General features: G+C 39.7%; 1 protein-coding gene across 3 annotated transcripts in view; it reads right to left on the bottom strand.

The window, feature by feature from the left end:
* Positions 1 to 1,736: 1,736 nt before the first annotated feature.
* Positions 1,737 to 12,944, bottom strand: part of PARVB (parvin beta) — a 53,066-nt gene continuing 41,858 nt past the window's right edge. For all 3 annotated transcript variants that reach the window (XM_015870134.2, XM_015870151.3, XM_015870144.3), the window contains exons 11-13: positions 11,667 to 11,768; positions 9,022 to 9,094; positions 1,737 to 4,724 (exon numbers count right to left, since the gene is read on the bottom strand). In XM_015870134.2, the coding sequence (XP_015725620.1) occupies positions 4,648 to 4,724; positions 9,022 to 9,094; positions 11,667 to 11,768 (252 nt within the window). In that variant the 3' untranslated portion in view covers positions 1,737 to 4,647. The remainder of the gene's footprint in view (positions 4,725 to 9,021; positions 9,095 to 11,666; positions 11,769 to 12,944) is intronic.

Here is a 12,944-nt window from a genome sequence, read left to right on the forward strand (position 1 = left end):
GACAGTACTTGAAAACGAAAGCAGAGTCATAAGCGGAACTTCATTGTCTGCGTGCTCAGTTCCTGCTGGTGACTGCAATAAACAGAAATACAAATGCAGGAAGCATGCATCCTCACAACTCCTGAAATGCCAGAAAGTATTAAGCAAGGTACTGTCCTTGTTTCATAGCACCACATCGTTTGCTAGTCCACATCGCTGCATGTTTTCTTTGCCTTTAATAAAAGATCCAGTGACAGATAAAATCATCATGGTACATTACACCTCTTACTCATGGTCCTTGAAGCTTTTTATAAGGCAGATCAGCACTTTTCTTCCTACCTGGCAGAAGGGGGACCTAGGCAGAAGGAAATGAGCTCATTTGTCCTTGGACAGCCAGTTAGTCACACCAGTGCCCCAGACGCTCATCTAGTACAAGCTTAACCTCTGCTAAGCAGATCTGATACTCTGCCTCTCCTTTTCTACCAGTGATTAAAGAGGGAAAGCTCTCCACAGCCATTGCTTTCCCTGGACATCTTTTCCAGGTATCACTTGCAGTTGTTAAGTCTTCCAGAATGAAAAAGCAATAGCTCTGCAGTCTTCAATGAAATCCCAGAACAAGACAGGAGACAGCCATGCTAATTAAGCCAGTCTGTTTTAACACTATTAAGGGACTGACTTCTGTGTTTAGCTCCACATCATAGATAAGAACTAATAGTTCTGCATGAGCTAAATAGGATGAAAGAAAGTGAGATGAAAACAGACTTCCAGGTGCTATGGATTCTTAATAACAGAGAATTTACCTCCAAAACTTCTGTCTCCAAACCTTTTTAGAGTGGTTAGGCCCTGGAACAGGCTGCCCAGGGAGGTTGTGGATGCCCCGTCCTTGGAGGTGTTCAAGGCCAGGTTGGACGGGGCCCTGGGCAACCTGATCTAGTAAATGTGTATGTTTGGTGGCCCTGCCAGGCAGGGGGGGTGGAGCTTCATGATCCTTGAGGTCCCTTCCAACCCAGAATCATTCTGTGATTCTGTGTGATTCTGTCTAGTGGTCGAAGTACAAACTTAGCATATTCTCTAAGCAGAAAAAAGCACATTTCATCAGCTCAGAAAAGACTAAGAGTACGTTCTATGCTACGTAGGAGTGCATGCCACAGCCCAGAAATGTAGGGAGTAAAATCAAAAAGAAGTACTAATGGAAATGCTGTACTTCTGAAATATAGTTTCTTATCAGCAGGCAGAGGGAGTAGGAACAACTAAAACATGGGAAATTGATCTGTAGTTATTAGGTCACTCCCCGCTTCAACTAGCAACTCATGTTTCTTTCTTAAAAGCCTCAGACACAATGCAGAGAAAGATAAGGCAAAGGACAGTCTCAAATACACATGGAGGATGGGCATATTTTTCTTCCAAAATATTATCAACAGTGCATGAAGCATCCAGTCTTCCGCAGAACTACACTAGTAAATTCTGTGCCAGAGCTGCATCTTGTCCCATGAATCTTTCCATCCATTCTCAAAGCACATCTCATGCATGCACCTCAGCTTCTTAGAAAACAGCCACTGAAGAACAATCCAAGGAATTGGTGGTACCCCAACCAATAACAAGTTCTGACTGTGTATTTTCCTGCTCTCCCAGACTGCTTTGCTAGGTCTACATAAGTCACCATGCATTTAGGACCCTTGATAAAGAAGACAGCTGAAGCCCGTTATCTTTCTGATTTGTCCACTTAGTGAAGAAAAAAAAAGATGTGGAAAACCATGTGATCATCATTTATTTCTTTATTTGAATAAATAGTACAGCAGTCACAAATCCATGCACAACACTCCTGCTGTTGTCTTTAGCAAACATAGCATTGCATTGTAACTTGCTTACAGTACACAACTCTTGTCACACGTGACAAGTCCAGAATTTTATTTGCAAGACTAGTTTTTAGTAAGATATCAAGAGTAAACACTGTTAAAAAATGTAGAAAAAATTCTTAAAAGAAATACATTAATACTGAAAGCCCTGGGTTTGAGAAGCAGGGATGAGAAGCCCTTTAAGTTTTAACTACCAAAATAATAAAACCTGCTTTGCTGCTTTTTCATCTTGAGAAATAGGATGTAGCTAAGGAATATCTGGGCTTCTTCTGTGATAATGCAGCTCACTGCATCTCAGTACGTCAAACAGACATACCTAAAAGGCAAGTTGTGTGGACTGAAAAAGACAGACATTCATCAAGTATTTAAAAACATGGAAATTTTAGTGTTGCAGAGCAATCAGCATTCCAGATGAACACAATTGGGTTCAAATTTACCGCACTGGTACCCAGGGGAACATATCTGAAACTCCAGTAAAGAGTTCATGAATAACATTCTAAACACTGACTTATCTTTTTGAGAGTAAGTATCATGCATATATAGCAAAGTCATGACAAAAACACACGCTTAGAGAAGGCTTTACCTACACTGCTCTTCCTGTAAACTGTTCTGCTTGCAATGGAGCTCCAGTTAAGGTCCATTCCCTCTCCCAGTCGGGTCAACCATAAAGAAAGACAGCATTCTCAGAAGAGTGACCTGGTTACACAACAGTGAGCTAAGGAATGAAAAATGCATTTTCCCTGTGCAATGTGTACCAACAGACTTAAAGAATGATAACAAAACAGATAACAAAACCCACAGGGTATGACAATTGCCCCCAGCACATCCAGTGTGTCTATCCTGTCTTGACCAACTGGGATGTTAATGTAAGAAATGCCTCAGGTTGCAGAGGAGGGATTCAGGTTTCTGCAGAGTAACTACAAACACATAACTGAACAAGACAAAGACTCTTAAAATTTGTTATGCCCACATCTGCTCACAGGCAATTAAAACACCAGATGTATAATCCCATCTCAGAAATAGCCTCTCCTTCTCTCAAGCCAAAAATGCTCTCATCCACCTCTTCTTATTTTCTGTTTGCTTTTTATATTAATATAGCCAGTAATTTCAGAACTAGATTCTCTGGAGGTCTTTCCCAACATTTCAGATAATATAGATAGCACTTGCTCTTCCACATCAGCTTGAGGGGGTGGGTGGGTGGAATGATGGCTTTTCTACAGACTCATTTCCCACAAATGCACCGTGTTAAACAGAAAGTTCGAGAGATGTTGCAGTTCAATCATTTCCCAGCCTATTTCACAGCACAAAAGTTAGATCAATTTAATTCACTTGCCAAGAGAGCTGACCCACCTGGTCCCGGTGCTTCTGTAAGTCTCCTCTGCAATAACTGCCATGACCATGGTAGAGTCCAATGATCTCATCCAAAATTCAAGCCCTGTAGCACTAGCCACTGTATGAACAGCACAAGGTCAGTCACTCCTGAAGTACAGTGACCCCCAAAGAATCTCATAGAATACACGGACTTGAATTTTTCACGGAAAAACAGAGCAGCTTCCTTTCACTTTTGTTTTGGAGGCACGAGGGGAGGTGGCACAAGTAATTCATTACTTGAAGCGAATAAGCAGAAGCACATTTCCTTTCTTCCTAAGATTAAAAAACATTGAAGGAGTGAAGGAGAAAAATCCCACTGTAAAATTCTACAATTCAGTTCTCAGGATGACACAGGACAACTTGAAATTAGCTTGAAGCACAACTAAACATCACTGAAGAGCTTCAACTTGAAGAGTTAACTACTGGCTTGCACTAAGTACACTCTGCCTTATGTAGAAGTCAGGGTGATCAACGAGGTAAGTTCTTATTTACATACGAATTTGCTTTTAATGTTCAGTAAAGAAAATACATAAAAACTGCTTATAGATGCTTGACCCCCAAAACTGTACAGGTGCCAACAACCTCAAGAGGAATCCAACCCCTTATCTCAGTTACATGAAATGACGTGCCAGCCTTTGAACTGTCAAGTTCATTATTCCCCACACACATCTCAGAAAGGACTGGGACAGAAAGCATTAATCCAACCTGGGCATATTTGATAAGCTCCTGATGACTGACCTGATTGAAACTGCATACCTAAAGGATGACAGTGGTTCTAGCAAACATATTTCTCCTAGAGAGGAGGTGAAATAAAAGACCTCAAATGACTAGATGCTTATCCCATTGCAAGTCTTACTCTGTGTAAACACTGAATGGAAATAACAGAGCAGTATGAGGTTAACACAAAAACTGAAGCTTCAGACAGTGCTTGTAATTAGCCTCAACCTCACTCACTCAATAGAACGTACTAAACTTTATTTAACAGAAAAGGCACAGCTTCCCAATAAATTTCAATGCTGATTTTCTAATGGTTAATGGTTTCTAATACTAATGGTTAAGTCTGGAAAATCATCAAATGAAAGAAAGGTTATTACAAAATCAGTCTACTGTCATGAGTAAAGTCTCAAGTTTTCCCTGCTTAGTTAAGTAGTTAGTGGTATATTTCCTTTATCAAGAGAATATTTGTTGATCATAGCAAACAGATTCAAGAATATCTCCTGGTAAAAGTGTAAAATATCTACACATTTTTAAGTGACATAGAGATTACACATGCATAACTTTTAGTGGGACTGTCATACAAACAGTTACAGAGATCACAGCAATTGTGCAACGAACACATTAAGTATAGCATAAGGCACAAAGGGAATGTGCAGAGGGTGTTTTAATAGGATTTTTTTGCCTAAGAAGACTGGTAGAATGAAGATCTCAGCAGCTTCCAGGATCATTCCACATTCTTGTACTTTGTGAACAGATTGTATAGAACCCTGAGGGTAGACTTCAGATCCAAGTTGACAACATCTGTGGAGGAAAAGGAGAAATCCTTAATTTGCTTTTTGTTCTCCATAATTTGCCCCCAAAGAAACACAAATCTTCACAACTCTGAGCCTGTAGGACCAGCAAAAAAACAGTTCCAATCACCCCAAGCCAAGCAATTTGTCATACAAGACGCATTTCAAAACACCTTCGCAATGCTACAGTCACAGCTAACATCTCTAAGAAACAGAAGAAAGATCATTCTTTTCCCTCATGTAAAATTAGTTATGGAGTAAGCCTAATTCTGTCTGAGATATAGGAAATGCTACATTCTGGCAACATCACTCCTATAGTATTGTCTGAGTTTCCACCAACTTTACTAGCCACAGAAGAAGCAAACATGTACCTGCATACTTCATAAAAGATCCCGAACCTCACATATTCTAGACAGTAGGACCAGGTGAACATCATGAGGTTCAAATAAAGCCAAGTGCAAGGTCTTGCACCTGGGTCACAGCAACCTCCACCGTCAACAAGCTGGAAGGTGTTAAGGATAAAATACAGACCTGCCAAAAAGGACTTGGGAGTGCTGATGGATGGCAAGCTGGGCAGGAGCCAGCAATGTGCCCTCACAGCCCAGAAAGCCAACCATACCCTGGGCTGCATCAAAAGAAGTGTGGCCATCATGGTTGAGGGAGGTGATCCTGCCCCTCTACTCTGCACTGGTGAGGCCTCACCTGGAGTAATGCATCCAGATGTGGAGTCCTCAGTACAGGAGTGACATGGACATGCTGAAGCGCATCCAAAAGCAAGCTACAGAAATGATGCAAAGGACGGAACACCTCTCCTATGATGACGGGCTAAGGGAAATAGGGCTGTTGAGCCTGGAGAAGAGAAGGCTCTAAGGAAACATGATAGCAGCCTTTCAGTATGTAAGGGAGTCTATAAGACAGAAGGGGACAGACTTCTTATCAAGGTCTGTTGTGATGGGACAAGAGGAAATGGTTTCAAACTAAAGAGGGGAGATTTAGTTTGGATATGTAAGGAAGAAGTTTTTTACAATAAGAGTGTGAGGCACTGGAGCGGGTTGCCCAGAGAAGTGGTGGGTGCTCACATTTTGGCGACATTAAAGACCAGGCTGGATGGCGCTCTCAGAAACCTGATCGAGCTGTCCCTGTTCACTTCAAGAGAGCTGGACTAGATGATTTTTAAGGGTCCCTTCCAACTCAAATGACTCTATGAAACCCACAAGTCAGCAGTGATATGCTCCACAAATAAAGCTTAAATTCTTTTTGCAGACTCGAAGCTTTCTATTACCTAATATCCTTCTTACTATGCTAGACCAGGGAACAAAACAATGCCAATAAAAAAGCTTTTCCACTAACACTTCCCATCCTGTTACTCTAATAAAATGCCAGGAAATGCCACAAGTAATCCAGGGATAATAGTGAAGGCTGAAGAGGTGAAAATAAAGGTTGGGTAAAATACGTAAAGAGGGAAGCAGAGGAGAAAGCAAAAGATACACAGGAAACAGTATCTATGGAAGGAGAAGGAAGCAAGAATAGATTTCTTTTAAGAAATCACACAAGGAATTAGGAAGACAGCAAAAATTAACACGTGAAGTACAATTAACATGTGGTCCGGAGGAAACAGCGACTGCCTGTTTGGCAGAATCATTGCCAGGACCTTTCCAATCTCCCCCTCCCACCCTACACCGAATAACAGTCTTATATCCTCCACATTTCATCTGGGATTTTCAGTAACCTCTAAGACTTTTATTGTATCACTTTGCCTGTCTCGTTTAAGATTTTGTATTTTGCATTTGCAAAAACATGGCACATCCTAAGATGTAGTGGGAGCAAGTGCAGCAGGAAAGGGCAGGAGCAAGAGCTAAACATCAGGCTAAGGCACAGGCAGGGTTGGAAGGGACCCAAACCAGCAGCTGGACAGACACCAGCCACCTGCCCTTCCTCTGTTGCTGGAGGCATTTAAGGCTGACTCACTCATCTCCAGGAGCACTGTGAGCTGCAGTGACTGCTGCTGATCACCTGTGGCGATAACCCTGAGGAATCAGAGCTTTGCAAAGGTATTTATTGCTAAAAGAGGGAGTGGACCCAGTTCTTTTATTCAGCAGTGTGATGTTATGTGGATTTAAGAGTCAGAAGAAACGACTGTGGTTACATAATCTGAACTCATGTACAGCACAGTCTTCAGGGTATGTCCTTGCAGCAAGGAAGGATCATGGTATCCTGGGCTGAAATGGGAAAAGCACTGACTGAAGGTTAAGAGAGGTGACTCTTCCTCTCTCCTCTGGACCACTGAAGCCTCACCTGGAGCTCTGTGTGCAGTTCTGGATTATGCAGCACAAGAAAGAGGGATGTATTAGAAAGAGGCCAACAAATGGCCACAAAGATGGTTACGGGTATATGAGGAAGCAGAGAGAGTTTAGACTGTTCAGTCAAGAGAAGAAAAGGCTTGGGCAGATCCTATCCATGTGTACAAATACCTGAAGGGTGTAAGAGGACAGAGAAGGGCTCTTTTCAGTGGTGCCCAGTGCCATGACCAGAGTCAATGGGCATATAGGTACAAACTGAAACACAGGAGATTCCTTCTGAACATTGGTAAAAATAATAATAATATAATATATATATATATATATATATATATATATATATATATATCCTATATATATATTTCCTATATATATATATCCTATATATATATTTCCTATATATATATTTCCTATATATATATTTCCTATATATATATTTCCTATATATATATTTCCTATATATATATTTCCTATGTGAGTGACGAAGCAGTGACACAAGCTGCCCAGAGTCTGTGCAGTTTCCTCTTTGGAGATCTTCAGAAGCTGCCCAGACATGGCCCCAGGTATCTGACTCTAGCTGACGTTGCTTGAGCATTGGGGACAGACCTCCAGAAGTATCTTCCAGCTATTCATGATTCCGTGAACTTGACCTTCAAAATCTTGCATTGAGCTTACTAACCAAGTGATGACTAAACTTAAAATATAAGCTTAACATTTGACTTCTGTTTTTTTCTTTTCAAATCTTCCAATGGTAGAAATTCCATCTATATCCCTTGACAATTCAGACTGATGGTTAATTACCTTCACTGTTGCAAAAGATACACTGTAATTCTACTTTGACATTTTCCTATCTTCCAGACCTTGTTACGCCTTTGTTTGCTACATTAAAGAGTGTGGTATTTTAAGATGCATCCTCCCTGTGTGGGTTATTACAGTATTCTTTATTGTTATCTTGCAGGCATTCCCAGAAGTAAGCACATTCCCAGCCTCACGTTTCTTATTTTAAGATGAAGCGTACACAGTCATAACATACCCAACAATAACTAATAAAGTGTTAACTGAAAGTGGCTGTCAATCATGAAAACATTTGAAGTATTCCATTATTTTAAGTTTCACATCCCATAACAACTCCTTCAGAGGGTAAAAAATTAATCCAGCACAACACAGTTTTGCTGCAGTAACTCAGCATCAAGTTCTGCTTCAATCTATTGGAAGAACAGAGAGCAGGAGTTCTGCCCACTCCTTTTTTTGTATATCGCTGATACAAAGGAACACTAAAACACCAAACCACCCCTTTCTTGAGAGCACCACAGAAAGCATGGGCTGAAATTAATTTAAGAGGCATTTATAACACAATTCCAACAAAAGGACATGGATTCATATAACACATTTTCCAGCCTATTTAGGGAAGAATAATAAATGGGTTTGGCATTAACAGAGAATACTATGCTCACTTTCTAAAGACTGCTGAAGTCTATGACAAAATAAATTCTTGTTGTAAGAAATATGTATTACATGACTGTACTGTCGAGATGTTGATCCTACAGAGGATTTGATGGAACCAAAGTGACAAGCAGAGTCCAAGACAGTACTGCATAAATCAAGAAGAGTTTGTTATCGGATCTCCTAAAGGAGAAAAGCCTTTCAGTTATCTGACCCCAAGAATACAAAATAAGTGTAATAATTATGAGAATTAGAGCATGAAAAGCTCTTGCTTAGACTGTGATTGAGAATACCAGTCAAATTTATAACACAGCACTGCACAGCTCCTGAATTTTTCCCTAAAACTTGATGTGCTTATTTCAATAAACCTATTCCAGATAAGAAACACAGGTAGGCATATACCCCAGACTGAGACAATTAGTCTTTTGGGAAAGTGTTAAGTTGCACATTGTAGCTCCACTTAATACTACTCTGTTGTCTTGAATGGAGATGCATTTGAAATGCACCTGCTATTATATCGCTATTATATCTTCATATGTAGTTCAAAGACAAGTGTCATGTCCATACCTTCAGGGCGAGCTTTTGGTTTCTTCAGTCCTCCATCTTGCATCAGCTCAAAAGCAAAGGAAACATTGTGGACCTAAGAAAAAAGAACTATTTAGATTCCTGAAGTTACACAGGCATTATAAATCCTTTAAATAAAATTTTAAAAGATGTTTTAGTCTCTTCACTCTACTTGATATATAAAATGACAATTCTATTTCAATCTGTAAAACACATCTACAACTTTAAGCATGACAGAAAGTACTCATGAGGGCCTAAGAAAAGAAAGCTTGCGTCATCATAGGTCAAATACTGACTTTTTCATACACGGAAAGTAATTTCAGAATTCCAAAAGTAAAAAGGTAACTGGGTTCCAAATGAACCAGGAAAGTCCCTTAAGCCCTAATCTCAGTCTTTTTGGCAGAGGCCAGAGAGCTCCCATTAACTACCTGAACAGAGCTGTGTTTTGTGGAGCTCTTTTGACCCAAGCTCAGTCGCCATCCTGGCAAAAGGACTGTAACAGAAGTGACATAACCAGAGATGACAAAATACACACAGGTGTGTGAGAAATAAGGGCAATAAATGAAATATTTCTGATTAATGTTAGACTTTTCTGCATTATTATCAACTGCATTTCAAGTAACATCAGTATCACATCATCTTCTTCTGATTCTTCATCAAGAAACAGGGCATCTTGATGTTTTACCTTTACTTGGAAAGTGACTGAATTCAAACCAGATTTCTCAAATAAAAGTAAATGAAATGCTTTGTGGAGGCAGTTCCTGAGCAGTCTTATGCTGCAAAATGAGGTAGGCACAGCTGTGCAGAAAGCCTCTAAGGACCACACATGAATGTGAAGTCAGATAAAAGATAATAGACAAAAAGTAAAAATACAAGAAGGAGGCAAGATTAAAAGAAGATACTCATTGAGGAGTTAACATCATGGGTTAAAGAGATCTACACAGCAGCTTTCTCTGCCATGTTGAATGAAATATAAACAAGTAAATTTGGATTTTGAATCCTGTGCAGTTCTATCCCTGCGAGTGACAGTTTTGGAGATGGACAGCAAAAAGGGGAGATTTAATTAAAGCTACTCATCTTGGAAATCAGGGAGTTCTGCATACAAAGCTCCCCTGCAACAAGGATGAAAGTCCCCTTACACTGACATTTACTGCTCAGGACTTTATTAATCTTTTTACCTGGTCCAATTTCCCTTCATCCATCATAACAAAGCCAGTCATTTTCCAGATAAAAATATATTTTTTCCCCTTCCCAAAAGACGGGGTTTACCTCTTGCACTTTGAGTTACAAATCCTCTTTTCTCAAAGCAAAGTCTCCAAACAGAAACAAAATGTTACTTCATGAATACTGCATAACACTAATTTAAACCATTAACAACAAAATCTTGACCTAATGAGCACAGGCTATGACTCAGCATACTGCATCTCTAAAAAGAGGGAAAACTCAAAGTACTGTAATAAAAAAAGCAAGAAAAAGGTATAAAGGCAAGCTTGTTTAGAAGGTTATGTAACGTTTTCTCACTACTCTATCAAGTCTGCATTATCTAATTCCCCTCCTATCTAGAAACTCAACACCTAAACAAGCTCTCTTGCCAGAGCCTGATTTCCTTCCTTCAGGGAACCCCTTTAAGCTCCCAGACAACAACTAGTCACCCAAGGATGTCAACAAACACTATGTAACTAATAGAACTAGCATGCTCAGCACAGTAGGCTGAGCTTGTACCAGTGTTCCCTGGTATACATCCAATTATTCCTGCATTATCGAGATGATCCACTCAGACAAAACTGGGTTATTCTATCAATGATAAGACGTCTCTCTGTCAGGGAGCATTACTGTTGCTGAAGAGAGCACTGAAGTCATACATCAGTGTGACTCAGGATCAGGGCCTCTTGGCCATCTTAGCTTTATACAGCTACGAAACTTGTTATCAGTGAGCTCTCAAACACACAGTTTTTAACCCCAGGTCAACCAAAGACCACAGCCTGGATACCACTCCTCCTACACCATATCAAGCATATCAAGTACATATCAATTAATGATATTTCGTTTGTAGAACCACTACATAAACTACAGAAAAAGGACTACTAGGTGTTAGGCAACTGACACTAATGAGATGAAGGGTTGGTTTTTAGGGTTGACTTACTCTGTGACTTCGGGAAGAAACTATTCTAGTGCATAGGGATGCAGATGAAGTAGAGCTTCCCATCACTCAACTTTTGCCTTTCTTGCCTATTTACATAGTAAATGCTAGGAAATGCCAGGCATCAGCTCTGCTGCCTAACACAATCAAGCATCCTTGAGCACAAAAAGACTTCAAACTGTACTGCAATTTAATAAATCACTTTAATTATGGAAAGCATTATACAGCACAAAGACTTGTTGATCATATTATTGATTTATTTCTTCTAAATATTTACAAGTTTTATGTGGCAAATGACACTTTCTTACTTAACTATGGGAAATGTACCCATTAATTTCACAAGCAACACTTGATTATATTAACTATCAAGTGCCACAGCCAATATACCTTTGCCACAGCTCCTGAAGATAAGAATGTATTTACTGGGCACAAAGAGAAAGGACACAGTGACTGGAAAATATCATGTTGTAACAAAAGTAACAGAATACAACCTGGAATTTCTACCCACCTTTTGATCAAAACTTTCAGGCGTTAAGTAGAAGTTGTGAAGTGGAACAAAATAGTCCTCAAGGAGACCCATGAGCAAAACCAGATAAACACCATCTGCAAACTAAATAGAAATATTGGTGACATTTCTAAGCGGAAGCATCTGTTTTCAAATAAGCACCCAAAAACGAGCACAGCAATTAATGCTTGGCCCAAATGATATGCATTAATTTCTACCACTGTTATTTGCTAGCACAGAGGCTTACGACAGTTCGGGAGTCATCGACTTTTCCTATCATGAACAGCAAGGAGTTGACAGCATGTGCAATAAGCACTTAGGGCTTTGTTTCATCTGCTCTCTGGATTCACCTGTACCACTGGAATCACCAGTACAGCTGAGCAAAACAAATTCCTTAGAAGCACGCTGTTATGTACATATATGATACAAGGCTCTATCCCTACATATGGTAGGATTATTTCCTCTGCTTTCATTTCCTGAATAAAACTAGCCTATCAGCTACAATGCTAACCCATTCAAGAGCATCTGTCAAGTAGTGTTTAAATCACTTATATACTGTACATAGTTCCAGACAGCAGAAATTAGAAACTATTTACCTGGGAGCTACATACAACTGGCAGTTCTTAAGGATGCTGAGTATTGAGTCTGACTAGGCAGGGGCCAAATCCAACACCCTCAATTATCAGGCTACTGAATACTTCGGGATGATGTAGAAGTATGTCAGATTGTTCTCAGTTGTGATTACTTTATTTAAAGGCTCATTTTAAACATGAGCTTTTGCTCCTTTGATTTTCTTGAAGAACCTTGCCAACTTTACTACTGTATTTAACAGAGCTTTCTTGATTAAAAGTTTAAAAAACAAAAACAACGACAAACCAGACAACCAGACTTCCTGGAAAACATGATTTCATATATTCATAATCCTATTCCTACAGTACATAATAATTTCAACTGCAGTCCCTCCTCTCAAGTCATGTATATTCAACACTGCCTCTAATCAGAACTTCAAATTAAAAAAAAAAAAGCTGTCACAGGTAGGAACATTAACTTCATAAAGAATTTGTTCCAACTCAAAATAAACTCTTCAGTTTCCATAAATACTAACCACTATAATAAATACTCTCAGCAGTACTTTTCAGTATTCCTACCAGACAGGATGACTACTTACTGGCTGGTGGAGGGGGACAGATGCTATTTCCTACAGAACTCTCACCTGTGATCCTGATATGGCATATGTGACATCCTCCAACCTTTTCAAAAGTAAATTGCTGGATACTTTCG

This window comes from Coturnix japonica, chromosome 1 (genome assembly GCF_054131305.1).
Source record: "Coturnix japonica strain WE chromosome 1, WE-NBRP24, whole genome shotgun sequence".
Classification (NCBI taxonomy): domain Eukaryota; kingdom Metazoa; phylum Chordata; class Aves; order Galliformes; family Phasianidae; genus Coturnix; species Coturnix japonica.